Raw genomic sequence first — 17,377 nt, forward strand, 5'->3', positions numbered from 1 at the left:
GTATTATTTGGCATTTGTACTTCTTTTAAAAGCTATCACTGGAAATGAAATATCTCCCTAAAACTAGTCCAAGAACACTGGTTCTTTTATCAGGGAACTGAGTTTGAATAGAGCAGGTAGGTGATATACTGGATAGACCTGGAGTAAGGAAGACCTTAGACACCTCCCAGCAATGTGAGTCACAACCCCTGTCTGACTCAGTTTCCTCATTTGTAAAATGAGGATAACAGCGCCTACCTCCCAGCGTCAAGAATCAAATGAAATGTTTGTAAAGCACTTGCAAACCTTATGGTGCTATAGACATGTCATTAGTAGTAGTATAAATTCCACCTGTCGGGCCTGAGGCTAGTCACTTAAATATCAGTCTGACGTCCTCCGTAAAATAAACAGGTTGGGCGGGATGGCCTCTGATGTGCCTGCCTGCTTTGGTTCTATGCTGTGAGTAAGAAAACAAAGACAAGAAGGATGGCAAAAGACCCGACGCAGTAGGAAGGGCAGAGGAAAAGCCACTGATACAGAGATCTTGTTTAGTACGGAATCGATTCATAGGTATTTATTTCAGCGCCTACTGTGTGCCACGCACTGCACACGTACAAAGGGAGCATGACTGCAGAGCCCTGAAGCTGTCAGTTAGTCACTAGTCAATAATCGATTAAGCGCCTGGTTACTAGTATGCACCAAGTTAGGCTCAGCGCCCCCGGCCAGAGCTTTCTACCTTCTCTGGTCCAGGCCCTAGGCGGCCACGATATGGAGATGTGAAGGGGAAGGAGGGGTTGGGAAGCGGCTCGGAACGCGCCTTCCAGGCTCTGACACGTCGCTCAGACGCGGTGGCCGTGCCGAGCTCCCCGCCCCTTTCCTTTATCCCTTCCCGGGCGGCCCGGCCAACTGCAGCATTCCGGACCAGGAGCCCAGGTCCTGTGCTTGCTTCCCCCAGCTCTCTCTGCACGAGGGCCCGCCTGGCTGCGCGCGCAGCCTGAGCGCGGCGAGCGGGAGGACGTGCGGAGTCGCTTCCCCAGCGAGGCCATGGAGGACTCGGGCCGGCCCCGTGAGCTGCGATGCCGCGGGCGGAGGGAAGCCTCGGGCGCGGCGGCGCTGCTGCTGATGCTGCTGCTGCAGGCCGCGCCAGGGCCGGGCCGGGCGGCCGAGGAGCCCCCAGAGCAGCAGCGGTCCCGGGCCCCCGACGGCGAGTGCCACTTCTACGCCGGAGGCCAAGTGTACCCGGGGGAGGCGGCTCGCGTGCCGGTGTCGGACCACTCCCTGCACCTCAGCAAGGCCAAGAGTAGGTGCTGCCGCGGCGAGGGGCGGGGGGAGGCGGGGGCGGGGGCGGGCGCGCTCCGCTCCCCTAGACCGCCGGCTCTGCATGGGCCCGGCCGCGCTGCAGGGAGGCGCCGAGGATGCTGTGTGCAGGGAAGCTCCGAGCCCCGGGACTTGATTGTCCCCAAATGCCCCATCGCGGGCTCAGACTGAGTCATACAGATGCCGACGTGTCACAGCGCACGGAACTAGGGAGTTTAAAGACTAAGCTGCTTTCTGCCACTTCGGACTTGGGTGGCATTGGTCAAGTCCCTTTGCCCCTTGGGCCTCAGTTTCTCCATCAGCAAAACAAAGTGATTGGATTAGAATCAGGGGTGGGGAACCCCTGGTAATAAAAGGATGTGTTCTCTGAATTTTGGATTCAGTTAAAGGGATGCACATGAGGACCTAGAGGGCCACATGTGGCCTCAAGGCCGCAGGTTCCCCACTCCTGGACTAGATGGCCTCTAAATTCCTCTCCATTTCTAAATCAGTGATGGTGGTAGTAATACAGCAGCAGCAGTAGCAGAAGTAGTAGTAGACTGCTGCTGCTACTGCTACTTCTACTACTACTACTACTGCTACTCTTATTCAGGGTGAAATGAAATGGCATGCTAAAAGCCAACCTCAATTTCCCCAGCGGCAGAATGAGGGGATTGGACTATGGCTTTTAAATTCTCTTCCAGCTCCAAATCTATGGCGCTGTTATTATCCACAATGCAATAAAATGATAATTCCTTTTTAGACCAATAACTTTAATGTCTTACTACTTTTTTTGTTTCCCAGGACTCTATAATACTCGATTGGGCCAGTGGAAAAGGAAATGGAATGAGGGAATTGGAATTAACAAATTTAAGTTCATAAACCTTTGTACTCAGCCAGTTTGAACTTATAACTATTTGCTTTTTCTAACCTACTTAGAGAAGGACACGTCAGTGAAATGGTACCAGATTCAAGCCTGAAAAAAGAGTGCCCATGTGAAGAGTTTAGAATTATAACACTGGGGGGGAGACTTAAGACAATTTTCATTGTTTTTTGATAAAATTAGTTTGACATCAAAGGTATATGTTTGTATCCCCAATACAGGACAATGCTGAAGAAACCTAACAAATGCTTGTGGATTAATTGAAAATCCTCATTAAATCTATTGAAGACTGTTGCTGAGACGCACCCTTTTAGTTTAGAAGAGTGATATGCTTTGTAATTGGAGACAAATGCTTGAGATAATTTGCAAACCTTAAAATCCAGTATAAAAGTGAGCTGTTATTGTTACCACCAAGTGGCTACATTCCCAAATCGTGGAATAAATGTAATGAGAGACAAATCTTCCACAACTGAAACAACTGCAAGAGTTTTAAGTTGATCATTCTATATTTTGCATGCTTCCAGTAAAATCATACTCGGAGTATCATGGTATGGAGGTGACCCTTGATTCTCAAGAGCTATGACTACAGCCTGGTAATTTTTCTAACTTCAGGGAAATTCATCACCAGTTTTGCTGAGTGATCCATTTTTTCAGCCACAGTAAATTTCAAAGATAATATATAATATTATTTAGAGAATGCTATCTGCATTGAAGGGAGTTCCCATATCAACAGAATTGAAGATCTCTGAATACATTTAAACTTTAATAGATTTTTTATAAGCGTGCTATAACAGATCTTAATGTCATTCAGTGAACAAAGTGAACATATAATTAGGGATCTCATATTGAAAAAATTACTCTGTCATTTCTGAAGTATTATAATTTCCAAATCTTAGGGATTTTCTCTAGCATAGCAAGGTACCTTGCAATGTTTATGGTAACTAGGCATTTATTTTAAAAAAATTACACCAACCCATGATTTCTCATGAAAACAAAAAGTTTCCTCTTTGCCTGAAAGCACATTTTTACTTTTACGTGTTTGCTTCATTTCTGTATGACCACTTAGCAAATTTATGCTTCAAAAAACTAGCTGGAATTCAGTTCTTATACTATCAATATGACTTCACCTCTGAATGCCTAGCTGTTTCCAAGTACTGTTATGTCAAGTAATGATAAAATCAGAACTCTGACTTTGCCTAAATCAAAACTTGCTGAACAAAAATTAACAATTTTTTTCTTTTATTACTTAGGTAATTCCCATTAATCATTCATGATCATCCCCATATTTTGATCCCTAATGATTTCTTATTTTGATAATTTACAACAATATTTCATCATTTATTATAATAATCCTTTTGATACTCAGAAATCTTTCTGGGCATAAAACATAAAATTCAATTCAAATCTGCTATTTGATTCTCCTTACCTATCCTTGAAACTGCCGCTTTTGGAAATTTTGTAAATAAATACTGCTTTGGAAAGAAAGAATGGGTTGAAAATTAGCTTTCTAACTAAGCTCACCTTCCTATGAATGGCACCTATTTATGGATATTTGCTGAATACCTGACATGATGGGTGCTGTATTGAAAACAATCTCTGCTTTCCAGAAATTTCAGGGAAGCATCCTTGTCTTATTGATCTTCATAAACCAAATAGCTGTCTAATTTACACTTCATTATCGATTTTAGTGAAATTTTAACTAAGTGGCATCAAGATAAAAAAACAGATTGTACTAGGTAGACAGAAATTTCTCTCCATCTTCCTGTAAAAACAAGCATTTGAAATCTGTCTGGAGGCTTCAGTAATTCTGTGGGCCTTGTTTTGTGTTAAATAGTTCATTAGCATGAAAGATGATTTCCCAAGAAACAGCCTGCTTCTGTTCCTCCAACAATCCAGCAACTTCCTCTATGGGACCTAACCAGTCAGATTAACAATGTGCAATCTCTCACTTTCTCTCTCTTTTTTTTTTTAAGTTTCTAAATCAGCACCTTATTGGGAAGGAACAGCTGTGATAAATGGAGAATTTAAGGAGCTTAAATTAACTGATTATCGAGGAAAATATTTGGTTTTCTTCTTCTATCCACTTGACTTGTAAGTAAGATTCTCCAGAATACTATACACTAAAACCTCAATCAATTAGTATCCAACAAAGAAGAAATCTCAGTTAAGCAGAGATTTTTCTCAGCAGATTCAGTTTCTGGAAATGATGCAAGCCCAAACAAGAAATTTTGTCCAAAAAAAACAGCTTTTAGAATATATGGGGGCGGCTAGGTAGCACAGTGAATAGAGCACCAGCCCTGGAGTCAGGAGGACCTGAGTTCAAATGCAGCCTCAGACACTTAACATACACACACACAAAAAACTAGCCATGTGACCTTGGGCAAGTCACTTAACCCCAATTGCCCTACCTTCCTCTCTCAAAAAAAAAGAGAAAGAGAATATATGCCAGAGTTGGTGCACAGTAATTCCAATCTCATATGCTTTTATTAACTACAGCAATTATATTCACAGTTACTAAAACACTTTGTAATATAGAGGAAAGAGTAAGGCTTAGAATCAGGTGGGAGGTTTGGTTTTGAATGTCCTTTGTGACAAGTCATGGGACCATGAGCAAATCACTTAACTGAGCTTTAATTTTATCCCTGGAATATGCTCAAATGTGACATTTTCAAACTACATGAAAATAAGAGTATGCAAAAATAATCCCAAATTTCCTATTTGAATATAGTAACTTTCTAATCCTCCATTAAAGCCCTTTTAAAGTGCTTCATCATTGCATGGAGATGACTCTAGGTTCTTGGAAGACCTTGCCAGGGTAACATAAACTCTGGCAGATGCCATTAAGTTGAAAACGGTTTGAGTTCAGACCTAGTAATACATTGCAAAGACTAAGCTGAGCTAACTTCTGATAGGATCATCAGCATGGAGGCTTAGGGATGTTGTGTTCTTCAGCCCCAGCAGTTTGAAAAACCATACTGTATCTTATCAACATCCATAGAGGAGGCACTACCCACATTGACAAAATTATAATTCATTGACATTTTTATGATGCCAAAAAAGGAAATAGGAAAATGTTTCCTGGCTTATCTGCCACAAATTAATGTTACTGTTTCATTAGAATTAGCTTGGAACATCTTTAGTATAGTTTAAGCTTACTGGGATACTATTTAAATCCATTTCCATCAGTTCCTTCTTAGATTTCTCTAAACTGAGATGATTTGGTATTTCTTTCCATGAATTATATCAAATCAACTTTATTGAGACAGAGCATGAGTATGTGTAATAATTAAGCTATTTAGCTTTAGATCTGTAAGAAAAATCTTTTTTAATCTTTCTAATATTTGAACAACTGCAATTTGTAACATGACAATCCCTAATAAAAGCCCAAGCTGAAACTACCTATATATAAGGATACATAATAGATATGAGTGTGCTGGTAATGTTTGTTTAGCAAACAGGCTAAACAAACATTAAAAGGCTAAAAAAAAAGATACTTTTGATCAAATGTAGTTTAATAATAGATGATTTCCAGTTGTATTGCAAACTTTTATATACTAGAACTTATCAAAGATCACCAATTGATCCGTTTCTTTCAGGAATCCCAGGATTCATTTTAATATTCTTTACTGTGTGCTGCCCCCCTCTCATTGGTCTATGAGCTAATGAGGACACTGGCCTCCTTACTGTTCTTTGAACAAGACATTCCATATCCTGAATGGGCATTTCCACCAGCTGTCCCCCATGCATGAAATGCTCTCCCTCCTCAACTTTGCTTCCTTCAAGTCCCAGCTAAAATCCCAACTTTGATGGGAAGCCTTTCTCAGTCCCTCTTAACGCCAATCCTTTTCTGTTCATTATTTCCCAGTTTATCTTGTAGGTTCTTCTGGTACTACACATAATTAAACATAATCTGCATTATTAACACTTTTTAAAGCAGCAAAGCAATAAATCAGGCCCTGAATTGTAGCAGTTGCCAGTTTTTGAGGTATAGATGCTCACCCTGAAAATTTAGCAATCAGGATCTTCTGTTAGAGGAAACTCCGGCACACCCTTGCCTATGGATAAAATACGATTGAACTTTTGGAATTCCCTTTAATGATAAAACTAGCCTGCTTTTACTGTAAGAGCAAAAAAAAATGTGGATTGGTAGAACAGATTTTTTAAAAGTAGTCTAATGCAATTGAAAATGTGTTCATGGGATAGCCCTGGAGTCAGGAGGACCTGAGTTCAAATTCGGCCTCAGACACTTAACACTTACTAGCCATGTGACCTTGGGCAAGTCACTTAACCCCAATTACCCTGCCTTCCCCCTCCAAAAAGAAAAAAAAGTGTTTGCAATTCTAATTTGTTTTAAAAAACAAACTCACTAGAAAACAATAAATAAAGAGCATTCTGCAAGTACAAAGAAGTGTTGTTCTCCTGTCCTGGGCACATTATCTAAATAAGATTCCTGAGATTCTGTCCCAACATGCCTTTAAACAAAAGGATGAAACATCAGGGCACCCAGCAATCCACCAGGAACAGAACTGATGTAGGCTTTTTTTTTCTGCTACTATTTTTATTTATCTCCCCTAAGTCAGTTTAGAAAATTTATCTGAGAAATCAAAAGTGTTGGAGAACCTAAATTGGGCAAAGGAAGCAACTACATCATTTCTCCGCTCTCTTCCTACCCCTTAATATACCCAGTATTTCTCTCAGGTTGGGAAGAAATCATTTTTGGGGAAGACACTGACTTGTAAAAACTCTTAATTACCTGGAAGTTGGATAAATTCCTTGCAATAGCTAGTCAATAAACATTAAGTTCTTAGCACCGTTCTAATTACTAGGGATGCGAAGAAAAGTAATAGACAGTTCCTTCTCTCAAGGAGCTCATAATCTAATAGTGGACATAGTTTGCAAATAACCATGCACAAACAAGCTATATACAAGATAAACTGGGAAATAGTGAACAGAAAAGGATTGGCATTAAGAGGGACTGAGAAAGGCTTCCTATCAAAGTTGGGATTTTAGCTGGGACTTGAAGGAAGCAAAGTTGAGGGAAAGCATTCCATGCATGGGGGACAGCTAGTGAAAATGCCCAGTCAGGATATGGAATGTAAAACAGTAAGGAGGTCAGTGTCTTCATTGGCTCATAGACCAATGGGGGGAGGGGGGGCGCACACAGTAAAAGATATTAAAATGAATCCAGGGAGTCTTGAAAGAAATGGATCAATTAGTGATCTTTGGTAAGTTCTAGTATATAACAGTTTGCAATACAACTGGGAATCATCTATTATTAAACTACATTTGATCAAATGTATATTCTAAATTGTTTACTGCTTCATAGTTTCATATATAAAACTGCTATTTTTATGTATATTACACCTACTAGAATCTAAAGAATGTTCTGGAGAAAATGGAAATTCTTTTGCTACTAAACAAATATGAATAACTTCTAAGAAAACTGAATTGCTTTTTCTTTCTTTTTTTCTAACTTTCAGCACTTTTGTGTGTCCTACTGAAATTATCGCTTTCAGTGACAGAATTGAAGAATTCAAAGCTATAAATACTGAAGTGGTTGCATGCTCTGTTGATTCACAGTTTACCCATTTAGCATGGTATGTGACTTATCTTTACGTGTTTTTTGCTACAAAAAAGTACATATTATAGCTTTTTACTTATGACAATAAAAATGTTCTTAAGGTTCTATATCAGAATATTCAATAATAGGTTTATAAAGTAGAAAATGAACTACTAGTCCAGTCAAATTAAAATATGGTGCTTAAGAAGACTGTTAACTTTTTAAATTGAGGCAAAGATGGATTAAATGCAAAAGCTATGAAAAGATGAAATATATTTTTTTGGATGTAGCCAGTGTGGGATGGATCAAACTCCTCCTAAGGGGAGGGGAAGGTCACTGATAAGAGAGCCATTGCCAAGGGAGAAAGCTTAGGAAACAGGAAAAGACAAAAAGCATGATACAAGTACAACAGAAATTAATTTTGTTTTGCTTGACTATGCATGTTTATTACATGTCTTTTTTTTAAGTAGAAGTGGGCACAGATGGTAGGTAAATAAAATTGTTCAATTAAGCTGAATTTTTTAAAAATGAAAAATGTGATATTGACAAGGGTAAAAACACTGAGTTTTTAAGTTGTGGCCTATATTTGATTTGTGACCTTGAGCTGAGAGAAAGTAAAATCCTTGAAATTTATCATTTTAAGGAGGCAGCTAGGTGGCGAAGTGAATAGAGCATGGGCCCTGGATTCAGGAGGACCTGAGTTCTAATCTCATTTCAGACACTTAACACTTACTGGCAGTGTGACCTTGAACAAGTCACTTAACCTCAATTGCCCTGCCTTCCTCCCTCCAAAAAGACAAAAACAAAACAAAAAAGAAATTTATTATTTTATTGGCAAATTTTTTTAGGGAGGCAGCATGGTATGGTTGAAAATGCTGAACTTGAGATCTCATAGAACTTGAGTACCCCAGTTCTTCCATTGTGAGCTTGGCAAATTACTTGACCTCTTGAGACCTCATTTCCCTCATTGCTGAAATGAAAGGGTTGGACTAGAAGACCTCCACATCCTTTTCACCTCTGGATAGAGGGCCCAATGATTATCTAGTAGAGGCAACATGGTGTTGGGCAAAAACATCTTGACCTTTAAAATATTTATTCTTGTTTAAGCCATCATGCTCCCTACTCCCACTTCAGTTTTATATAAAGAAGAGACTAGTGATCTCTTTAGCCCACCTAAACTAATGACTGAAGTGTGAGTGAGGAAGCTTGGACTTAATTGGGCAAGTCATTTCTCTTCTCTGGTCCTGCTCATCTTTAACTGAAAATGATAACTGTACTTGAGTTACCCACCCTACCAGCTGTTTGTTAGAAAAGTGCTTTTATAACTAAAGATGCCACACAAAGGAACTAGGTTTGCTTGAAGACATTAGATAGGACAAGGTACAGGTACACAGCAGTGCTTTTCAGTTAGAGGTAAGCAGAAAGCGTGTTACTCTGCTAAATCTTCAAGGGTCAGGCTTCCATTTTAACAGTAAAGACATAGGAAATTAGGGAGATCAAGTTGAATTAGTCTTTTATTTGTTGTTGCTTTCTACTTTGTTGTTTATAAAATGGAGATGATTCTAAACTCACAAATGCTGTGTAGGTTTAACTGTTTTTAGCTAATAAGAATCACACTCTCTAAGAAATACACACTTGATTTTTTTTTAAAGGATTAATACCCCTCGGAAGCAAGGAGGCCTTGGGCCAATGAAAATTCCACTTCTTTCAGATTTGACACACCAGATTTCAAAGGATTATGGAGTTTATCTGGAGGACTCAGGTCACACTCTTAGGTATCTCCTTCTCTACTTTCCTTAAAATGAATTTTATTTGCTTTAGTAGATAACAAAGTTTGTTCAAAAAATGATTTAGATCTGTAAGGCTGCTGTAAATGCTCTTGGAATGCTAGACGAATGTAATATTGATAAGTCTTTATCATTATAGGTTTATATATTATACCCATGTCAATAAAATATACTAAGAAATTAGCTACTTCAGTACATCATACATGTGTATGTGTACTATACACTGAAATATACTATATGTACACACACATGATATATTGAAAACCAACTCATCATTGGCATTGATGAAAATTCTTAAAAGAGATATTTCATTGAACAATTTTCACTGTAATGTTAAGAGGATTTTATAAAAATTTGGTTGAAACAGCATTAGATGGATAGTGATCTTCAAAAGAACTTAATTTGGATTTGTAGGTAGAACTTATTTTTGAGCTATGCTTTTCTGTTCCAATAATCCCTAGAAGTCAGTAAGTAACTTTGCTAGGAAGGGTTTTGCCAGTTTTAAGAATAGGTTTTCTTTCCAATTAATTTTGTTTAACTTTCTAATCAATTAGCCAGCTACCTGATATAAGCTGCTTTGAGCCAGTGTCCTGCATGTATAGGAAGATGATAATAATTCTATCACATTTTAATAGCATTAGTATTATTAATCATTTTTCCAATAAAACTGATAGATTGTCTTTAGTCTTCGTTGTACCAGTGTTTATCACATGACCTTGTCTTTATTAGTACTATCTTCTGTCCAAACAGTTATTAGCCTGTTATAGACAAAAATAAGGAAGAACGCTGAAGGAGGGAAATGCCAATTTTAATAGGTGTCAATTTAATAAGTCACATAACATGTTTCCATTTCCTCATCCTATTCCCAGAATGGGAATAATAATAGTACCTGCTTGCCAGGGTTGTTATAAGAACAAAATGAGATTGGTATTTGCAGAATTTTAAATGCTATTTAAATTCTAGCTATTATTATTATTATAACTAATGATTCATCTTCATTCCTGTTCTAATGCCTTACCCTGGTGTAGAAGGGACCCTGGGTTCTCCAAAACAGCAGCAGAGACAAGCTTTGGCAGGAAAGGCTTTGAATATAGGGCCCCTGATGGACTTGTGTCTGTTTGAGGATGACCCTAGCTAAGCCAGGCATGTAGTATTGAATATTTTAGCCACAGCAACTCCTAAAACACTCTCCTGAGTTACTGAGGAGTTGAAACTTTGCTTCATTGGAAGAAAAACATTTACTGATAAAATTTCACATCCTTAAAGAATCAAAATTCGTAGAAAACTCAATAGAAAGAAAAATATTAATCAGGCAGATTAAGAAAATGAAGTGATGCCCAGAACTCGTTCTTACTTCACCTGGTACCTTGTCCCACTGCAGTCTCCAAGCCTTTGCGTTGACTGTGTCCCATGGCTGGAATGCACTGCCTTCTTCATATCTCTGACTCCCTTCAAGACTCAGTTCAAATTGAGTCTTTTGCCCTAACTTCTACTCTGTATGTATCTTATATATTATTTAGATCCTATTTTTATGCTTGTTTTGTCCCCTGTTAGACAGCAGTGACTATTGTCTTAGCCTTTCTTTGTATTCCCAGTGCTTAGCACAGGGCCTGACTCATAGTAAGTACTTAATAAATGTTTTGCTGATTAATAATTGATTTGCATAGAGATGATAACTAAATATATGCAAGTTGCTGAGGCCACCGAGAGTGTGAAGAGAAAGGTTGCCCAGGACAAAAGTTTGGGGAACACCCAAAGTTAGACAAAGTGCTATCATTGATGAGCCAGCAAAGGAGATGGAGAGGGACCAGTCAAACAGGTAGGAAGAGAACTAAGAGAGAATATTGTCATAAAATCCTAGAAAGGATAGAGTATCCATGAAGAGAGAGAGCAGTCATCACTGCCCTGTGCTCCAGAAAGATCATGTTAGATGAGGACTAAGAAAAGACTGTATCAGATCTACACATTACAAGATCATTGTGAATTTTAGAGAGAGCAGTTTCAGTTGAGAAATGAAGTTGGAGGCAAGATTGCAAAGTTGATTGGTAAGTGAGGAAAGGAAGTTAGGGGCAATTTTCTAGGAGTTTGGCAGAGAAAAAGAGAGAAATGAGACCATAGCTTGAAGGAACAGGAATGGGAGGGTCTAGTGGAGGTTGGGAAAAATTTGTTTGAAGGGGGTAGAGAGAGACCCAGTAGATAAGGAAAGTTCCTGAAGAAGTAGGAAGAGAGGGAGAGAAGGGCCACCTTTGTCAGAGACTGAGAAGAGAGAGACTACCTGGAGATTATCTTGAGTCACTCCAGAGTAAGTATTGCTTTCAGATTCTTATTGATAAAATTAAGTAAAACAAGTGATAAAAAGTTCTTGGGTAACAGTGTTTATTATCATTTACTTTTATTCCCCCAGTGTATATTTATCTTGTTTATATTTATATAACTATTCCACCCCTCCTATATACATAAACTCCCTAAGGGCAGAAAATGTTTAATTTTTGTCCTTGTACTTGGCAGTGCCAAGCACATAATCAATGCATAACAAAAGCTTGTTGATTAATTGCTTAGCAGAGAGACTAAAAATTGGTAGGATATTTGTATACAGTTAAAGGAAAGTAGGTCCCAAGGGACTGTTTCAGATTTTATGTAAGGGTCATACATCCTGGACATTAGAAAGAATAGAATAACGTTACCCTCACTGGAAAGGAATTTCATTTCTCTTCATCATTCTTCAATTTTCAGAGGCCTTTTCATTATTGATGATAAAGGGATCCTACGACAGATTACAATGAATGACCTTCCTGTTGGTAGATCAGTTGATGAAACACTTCGTTTAGTCCAAGCATTCCAGTACACTGACAAACATGGAGAAGGTACCTTTTTTTTTTTTTTTTTTTGCTGCTTTGAATTACCCGCTATCACAGGCCTTTTGTCTTATTACTCTAAAAAGTAGCAATGCAGCTTCCTTATGTTGAAATAAATTTAGGTACAGGAACTCCAGTCTTCTGATTAAGCTGTAGCTCAAATTGAGAGCTAACTCATTTCTACTATTTGAAGGCAAATTGAATTTGTTTATAAAATTCATTTTAACACATTGTTACTAATATATTCTTATATACCATATCGGGGCAACAATAAACAAAATCAAAAAAAAATATTAGAAAAAGAGAAGAATCCAAGTACTTAAATCCCACATAATTTAAAATTGGATTATTCTCAAGATTTACAGAAAGTAGTCATATATTTGTGACAATGTATTTTTTTTTCAGATTAGGTTTCTGTAATTAAAGTTTGACAGATTCTTACTGTTTTAATGCAGCACTCATTTGTATTTGCCTTTTCCAGTTTTTAAGAATATAGCAATTTTATTGAGTCTCCTTGTTGTGACTTAGTGGATCCCTATTGTTAAGTCCTTTTTCTCTAGGGAGTTTCAATGGTGACCAAACTAAATTTAAATTTCAGGTTGTACAACTTCTGGTATTGATCATAATTTCCATAAAAGTACAACTTGGTGTCTGGGTCAATATGCACTTTGGTTAAAGGGGAAGTTCATATTTGTTTGTCTTTCAAATACTCTTTTTGATGGACTGGCAAGTGAACTATGCCATTGGGTACAAAGTGCTAACTTTTATGTGGTTTGATTTGGTAAGAATATGAATAGCTGATCTCAGGTCCCTTCAGATTTTTATTTAAACAAACTTTCTAACTAGTATTTGAGAAGCACTTAATTCAGTCTGTTTTTTTATTGTTAAATTTAACCAAACATAAATTGGCAATGGTGAAAGTAGGCCAGTTTTCTACTGGCCAATTCAGCATCTTAAATTCCTTGCTAAGGGAGAACAATCTCACATAAAAATAGAATCTCAGTACCCTAAGAAGAATTCTTTTGTAATTGTGTAGCAGTAGCATTTAGTTCTAGTAATTTAAAAAAAACCATTTTTTTTTAAACTTACATTTTTTTGTTTGTTCTTTCCCCCATCAGTCTGCCCTGCTGGTTGGAAACCTGGTAGTGAAACGGTAAGTTTAGCTGATGTGGCTTGGGACTGAAAGCAAGGTAGACTGGGAGGCAATAACCAGCTAAGCTTAGAATGTTGTTTCTCATCACCATCTTGATTTTGTTAATAAAGCAAATAAGCCTCCATTGACGGGCAGAAATGTCAGGGTAAAACTTCTGAGGCCTCTAGGGAGGGTAGTTGGAGCAGGAGGAAACAGAAAGCCAGTTTCAGTATGGTAAATTTGAAAGCCAAGCGTTAGAACAAATGTGCTTTTTAAAAGGGAAGAAAATTATGGAGATAATTGGGATAAGTTAGAGAATCTCTCAGGATTCAGATGTGGACCCTTAACTTCATAAATTTGAACACTTAGTGAAATTATCTTCTGTAGTCCAAAACAAGAAATAGGGATAACAGTTCCAAAAATGAAAAAAAGTGAGTAGAACTGACTTAGGTTACACCAAAGCTAAAGCTTTGTGGCTTTGTTCTTTAGTCAACTTTTAAGAAAGCAGTGAGTGGAACCAGAGGGAGGCCCTTTAGATTACAGCTATGTTGTAAATTTTAGGATTAAATCTTTGACCAAAAGAAAAGAAAAATGTTGAGAATCACTCCTTTGAGCCAGTTCCACCATTTTGTTGTTAAACTTTGACAATATCTTAAGGCCTTTTTACATCCAGTATCATTTCCCTAGAGTGGAATTCCTGCTTGTTTATTATAGAAAATGCCAATTTGCTGAGGTGGCACAGCTAGGTAGTAGCAGAGCTAGAACAGTGTCACCAGTCAAAATTCACATTTATACAATTCTTTACAATGCACAAAGTACTTCTTAACAGAACATAAGAGGCCGGTTTTCATTACACCAAATTCTTCCTTAAATAGTTAAGGCATATGAAGTCAGTAAAAATTCCCAGTGAAATGCAAAAAGCATATTTTAGTGTGTGCTTTAAGGTGCAAAGCTCATGACGTGGACTTGGATTTGACTAACTTAATTGTAGAGAGAGTTACATATACATTATACAATAAGAAAGGCGAAAAGATTTCTTAAATAACATTAGTATTAAGGGAGATTTTATGATGTGTGTGTGTTGCTATCTTTTTCATTACAAGATTTTTAATTTAATTTAATTATTCATTTTGCATGCTACTTGTCAGAAACTGCTATTGTGAGGTGTAACATTGTTTCAGGGGGCAGCTAGGTGGCGCAGTGAATAGAGCACCGGCCCTGGAGTCAGGAGGACCTGAGTTCAAATGTGGCCCCAGACACTTAACACACAAAAAACTAGCTGTGTGACCTTGGGCAAGTCACTTGACCCCAGTTGCCCTGCCTTCCCCCTCCAAAAAGCAAAAAAAAAAAAAATTGTTTCAGAAACCTTTGGGTTTCTAACTACCAAGCCAGGTATTAACGCACTCATAATACTTTCTTTTTCTTGAATATACTGCAACAAGTATTTATTTATAGGACAGCAACTGTGTCCAAGGTATTCTGCCAGGTTTTAGTTTGGGAATAGTTTCAGATTTTAAGAATCACTGACCCTGGGGCAGCTAGGTGGCACAGCAACTAGAGCATCAGCCCTGGACCTGAGTTCAAATCCAGCCTCAGACACTTAACACTGTGTGACCTTGGGCAAGTCACTTAATCCCAATGGCCCTGCCCTTCCCCCTCCAAAAAGCAAGAACAATCACTGACCCTTCTCACCCTCCAAAATTATAAACTAGAAGAATTCTAATGCTCCCATTAAAAATTGAGATAGCTTAGATCACTTAACCAGAAATTTTGTCTGGGAGGAAATTACTTTTAAAATATATTAACATCTGTAGACATGCTCTTTCAATGTGCTTGACTTAATTAGATCAAACCTGAAGAAGCTATGAAAGCCTGGTGGCCAAAAGAAGAGTTGTAAGTATATTGAGGGGATTTGTATGCAGATGTTAATTTATTAATTGAATTCTAAATTGGTCACTGGAACATTTCAAATGGATAGATATAAAGAAATTAGTTGTACTCATCCTATGCTAAATGTACCCATCTGCTGATAGTGTTTCATTAACATATGACAGTCTGTTTCTCAGATCCCTCCCAGCTCTAGGCCTATGAGCCTTTGATCATATATGAAAATATAGTTTAAGTAACAGGAATAAGCATCATTTTCTTCTTTTTTTTTTTTTTAAAGCAATCGGGGTTAAGTAACTTGCTCAAGGTTACACGGCCAGTTATTTCTGGGTGTGGTGCTGAGTATCTGAGCCCGGATTTGATCCCCAGGTTATCCTGACACTGGAGCCGGTGCCCTTACTCGCTGTGCTACCTGGCCGCCCCAGCATCATTTTCTACAGACAAGTAAAGGGCAACTGCTTAGTCAAGTGGTTTTTCAGATGTGAAGACATAAAGTACAGACAATTCTCACTTAACATACATTCACATCATGCAAAAAACCACCTATGTTGACTTTACTGTACTGTGCTCTCTCTCCCCTACCACCTGCCCCTCAGCTCCATACTCCACACCCTCCCCACATCCCACCACCACTCCAACCGAAAAAACAAAAAATCTTGCCAGTGAAAGCAGAAGAGCAGAGAGATTGCCACCACCACCCTCAGATCGGGGCTTGGCTTGAGACCTTGGCTCCACTCTGCCCACCTGCCCCCTTGTGTCTCTCTTCTGTCTACCCACATGTTTGTTATCCAGCCTCCACATATTTGACCCCCATGCATTCTTCCTCTGAGTTCTGGCTATGCCCCAGCATGTCTCTCTCCAGCCTCTCCATGTTTCTTCTTCTGTTCTCACTTCTCTGTCCCTAGCACCCACATGTCTATAAGCCTTGTGCCAGACCCCTCCCTCCGATGGCTCGAGGCCCCCCTTCCTGCCTCGCTCTCTCCTTTTGCCACATGCAAGCAAAATCAAATTATGTAAAAATTGCTTTACATAGGTGTCTGCAGAATGGTCTACTTAGGTAAAGCAAAAATGTGTGTACTTGGGATATAATAATGTACCTTCTGAATAAATTAATGACTTTCTTCTTTCTTATACAGATAATTCCAGATCCAGCTGGAAAACTGAAGTATTTCGATAAACAAAACTGAAATGTTTTCTCAGGTCATGTCTAGTTCAAAAGTTACAAATAAAATTTTAGAGGTTTTGATACTACTTTGTGTTTGTAGTGATTGGGATGCACTTTAGTAGGAGGAAAAAGAAGGGGACATGACATTATAATACTAAGAAACAATGTTCCCCATAGGTATTTGATGAATTATACATGGTACAATAAAAGCTCAATGTAGACAGTAACGTGTCTTGAAGGATTTACAACAAGGAAGGAAAACCTACTCTTCATCTTTCATTTAGAACAAGAAAGGGACAAATAACTCAAGTTTTCAGACCCTACTGAGAAGAGGCAGGCAAAGATACTCTGCTTTAAAAAAAAAATCTTTGTCATCATCAAAAGGCACTGTAATGCTGAAGCTGTGAAAATGTGGTACAGTTGTTTGACAGACAGGAATTCCTGTAGAGTCCATTTGGCATATGCAAATGAAATATTCAAATATGCAGTATAATTCTTTGTTATATCACATGCACATCAAAAAATTACTGACGCACATAATAGCCCTTAAATATTTAATTATCCATCATTTTTTACTATATGTCTATACCCTTAAATTATTTCAGTTCCTATATCTATTCTCAGGGTCACAAGTTATTAAATTTAGTGTCTATTGATCCCCCTTTTACTTGCCCTAAAACATTTATTCATACTTCAAGTATCATGAATCTATCAACAAATATTTATTAAATACTTAACTGTGCCATCCACTATGCTAGGGATACAAAAAATAAGACCAAAATAGTCTGCCTTCAAGGAGTTTGCATTCTAATGAAAAGAACACATACACCTGT

At 38.3% G+C, this 17,377-nt stretch overlaps 1 protein-coding gene across 1 annotated transcript; it reads left to right on the plus strand.

Annotated features, from left to right (window-relative positions):
- Positions 1–880: 880 nt before the first annotated feature.
- On the plus strand, positions 881–16,630 carry PRDX4 (peroxiredoxin 4). Its single transcript, XM_069065627.1, has 7 exons — positions 881–1,279; positions 4,132–4,249; positions 7,639–7,755; positions 9,371–9,493; positions 12,239–12,369; positions 13,479–13,513; positions 16,516–16,630. Exons 1-7 carry the CDS (start codon positions 1,024–1,026, stop codon positions 16,564–16,566), a joined length of 831 nt encoding a protein of 276 aa, XP_068921728.1. The 5' UTR covers positions 881–1,023; the 3' UTR covers positions 16,567–16,630.
- The last annotated feature ends 747 nt before the right edge of the window (positions 16,631–17,377 follow it).

This window comes from Petaurus breviceps, unplaced genomic scaffold, assembly GCF_028583685.1.
Source record: "Petaurus breviceps papuanus isolate PSGF00001 unplaced genomic scaffold, PetGlider_PUasm1.0 90696, whole genome shotgun sequence".
NCBI lineage: Eukaryota > Metazoa > Chordata > Mammalia > Diprotodontia > Petauridae > Petaurus > Petaurus breviceps.

Coding starts and splice junctions, on each gene's coding strand:
- PRDX4 (XM_069065627.1), top strand. CDS start 1,024: ATGGAGGACTCGGGCCGGCCCCGTGAGCTGCGATGCCGCGGGCGGAGG. Junction 1,280..4,131: donor GCACCTCAGCAAGGCCAAGA/GTAGGTGCTGCC, acceptor TTTTTTTTTAAG/TTTCTAAATCAGCACCTTAT. Junction 7,756..9,370: donor CAGTTTACCCATTTAGCATG/GTATGTGACTTA, acceptor TTTTTTTTAAAG/GATTAATACCCCTCGGAAGC.